Source organism: Aplysia californica, unplaced genomic scaffold (assembly GCF_000002075.1).
Source record: "Aplysia californica isolate F4 #8 unplaced genomic scaffold, AplCal3.0 scaffold00076, whole genome shotgun sequence".
NCBI classification, from domain to species: domain Eukaryota; kingdom Metazoa; phylum Mollusca; class Gastropoda; order Aplysiida; family Aplysiidae; genus Aplysia; species Aplysia californica.
In genome coordinates this window covers 1448316-1450918 of record NW_004797346.1, presented here as the reverse complement: position 1 = coordinate 1450918, position 2603 = coordinate 1448316, and the positions used below count along the sequence as shown (strand labels likewise).

General features: G+C 38.1%; 1 protein-coding gene across 2 annotated transcripts in view; it reads left to right on the top strand.

The window, feature by feature from the left end:
- The window catches only part of LOC101862103, a 67522-nt gene that overhangs the window by 42610 nt on the left and 22309 nt on the right, over positions 1-2603 (top strand). For both annotated transcript variants that reach the window (XM_013080171.2, XM_035968696.1), the window contains exon 3: positions 1373-1524. In XM_013080171.2, coding sequence (XP_012935625.1) covers positions 1373-1524 — 152 coding nt within the window. The remainder of the gene's footprint in view (positions 1-1372; positions 1525-2603) is intronic.

The following is a 2603-nucleotide window of genomic DNA, read 5'->3' as shown; positions in this document are numbered from 1 at the left end:
GTGTGTGTGTGCGTGTGTGTGCGTGTGTGTGTTGTTGTTTTTTTTGTCTGTGGGTCTGTGTGTGGGTGTGTGTGTGAATATGTTCTCTAGGGTAGGGGTGGGGTGAGGGGGCAAAAGCATAATATAGAATCATTGGTTAACCTTTGAGGGTAACCAAATATTTTTGCATCGTTAGGGGAAGTTTGATCGTAAGGAAAAACGTTTTGCCCTGATTGGTAAATTCTCAGCTTTCCCTTGGACGAGCTGTTTGATCAATTGATAACTTGTAATATGAGGAGAAGGGAGGTCCTAGTTTAAATCTTCAATTGGCCTTCTTGAACGTGGGGAGTTCCAAATGGTCAATTGTTGAATCAGCAATATTGAGTAGAGAAATGTGTCCTTGTTATTTGAATGACCTGTCGATAATTTTAAAAGCCGTTTCGGGACTGGGAATGCAAATTTATTTTTCGGGCCTCTGAAAGTTTGGCAGGCATCAGAATAAAAGAAAAGGTTACGCATCGAAAATCAAAACCAAACTCTTTTTAGTGGCGATCACCTGAACGAACAAAAAAACAAAACATTTTGAAGTCTCAATTTGCTACACTGCCAAAGGGAGTGATGCAACAATTTGGATTTCAGGGAAGGTAATGTAACTTTGATCACCGGACATTATTATCAATGCATCACATGACTTTCGTTATCCAAGAATTCACCAAAGTTTTATTGGCCAATACCACTAATTATGCTCATATGTATGACACTGTAAGCGTTTTACGTCGCTGGTCTAAAAGCTATAAAAAGTGAGGTAGCGTGGTGAAATCAGGCGCTCGTCAAATTAGTGTAATCAAGGAAATCGGCATTTTTCTGGACGTTGGGCAATTTTTAAAAAAATGTTTTTTTTAATTTTCTTTTTTGGGCTCTATATTTTCTATAATATCCATTTAAAAACACGTTTTGTGTGGGTTTTACGAAAAAACAACAACCCGGTGATCAAAGGCTCATCATACTCCTATATATTTGCAGTTTCAAAGGACGCTGAATCTTTGGAACTCGCCTAACTTTGGCGGCCATTGTCTCGTTTATTGTACCTCTGGCACCAGGCGACCCCTATTTCTTTCAATCGCAAAAATCTTGACTTCTTTTCAAGATAAGTAGTATCTGTTTTCGCCTAATGCAAGACAAATTAACAGCCTTTAAGATTGATTCTGATAACTCCGTAATTTGATCAAAAGTTGACGAACACCTGATTCCACCGCGTCGTGACACATATGTATGGAGTGTATAAAGCGTGCTTTGGCGACCTGGATATTAATATTCCCTTTTTGGAAATATTCTTAAGGAATCAAAGTGGCGATCTCTTTTGTCTTATGTAATGTGTTTTTTTAAAAACCAGATTCGCAAGAAGAGCCGTGCGCACACACAAGGCCTTTTGGAAGGGGACGCTGTGATCTCCATAAATGGAGTCCCTGTGCATGACAAGAGTCAAGACGAGGCTCTGGAGCTGGTGGAGAACGCTGGGGACAGCATGGCTCTCGAGATATTCAGGTACCTTTTGTCAGCCAACTGTTCAAATGTACTAAGCCCAAAAATTAGATTTTTATTTTTAAAAATGCAGTTTCTTAATCTTTGGTATTGAGTGCGTGTGCTCAAGAAATATTTTGTTTGAATATCAAATTCTGAATGTTGAAAGAAAATGTACTTCATGTAGGTGCATTTATTAAAAGAATAAAACATTTTTCCCTCTCCTGCAAAAAAAAAAAATCTTTCTGGGCCAAGAACGCCAATCTGTTGACGAGGGGTTTAATCTAGAATACACAATGACAAATTCCCAAAACAATACTGTTTAAAATGCACTTTCAAATATAGTTTGTGTGTCATTAGTTCGACATCTAATACTTATACACAACTAAACCAGTACTCTCACTGATTTTTTCACTTTTCAACTATTTAGACGAAAAAAGAACATACTTCTGATATTGATCATTAATTACTCTTATTCTGTTTCCATTGGCGTTTGCAATTTTTTTTTCTGTTATTGATGCCGAAGGAATTTGTGCAGTTTCTTTTTCTATTATTTTTTTTAGACGTTGTTGGTTTTTTATGTAGGCATTGTTGCTGTTTTCTCCTTGTTACCATTGTTTCGTTTGCCTTTCTAATTCTCTCGCGTAGCATAATTAGATTTACATAATTATTTATTATAGGAACCCCACTCATTTGTATCTAACATGCTGAAAGTACAAGGCTGAAGTGATCTATCTTCACATATCTCTTGTGCGTGCTATATCGCATGGAAAAGTGGCCACCGTATCCTATGTTCAGGTTACAAAACAAAAAGCAATGTTAGTGTTCGTTTGTTTTAACATTGAGTTCTCCCACAGCCGTCTTTATAAGTTATAATCATGGAAACCACCTCCTCCTCCATATCTATCAATCTCTATAACACGCATTGTTTTGTTTTTTGCCGGGTGCGTGTCCATTCTCCCATTTCCTTTCCATCTACCTCTTTCCTCACCACCCACTCTTGCTCGATCCCTCAAATTCTCCATTTCCCCTCTCTCTGTCTGTCTGTCTGTCTGTCTGTCTGTCTGTCTGTCTGTCTGTCTGTCTGTCTGTCTGTCTGTCTC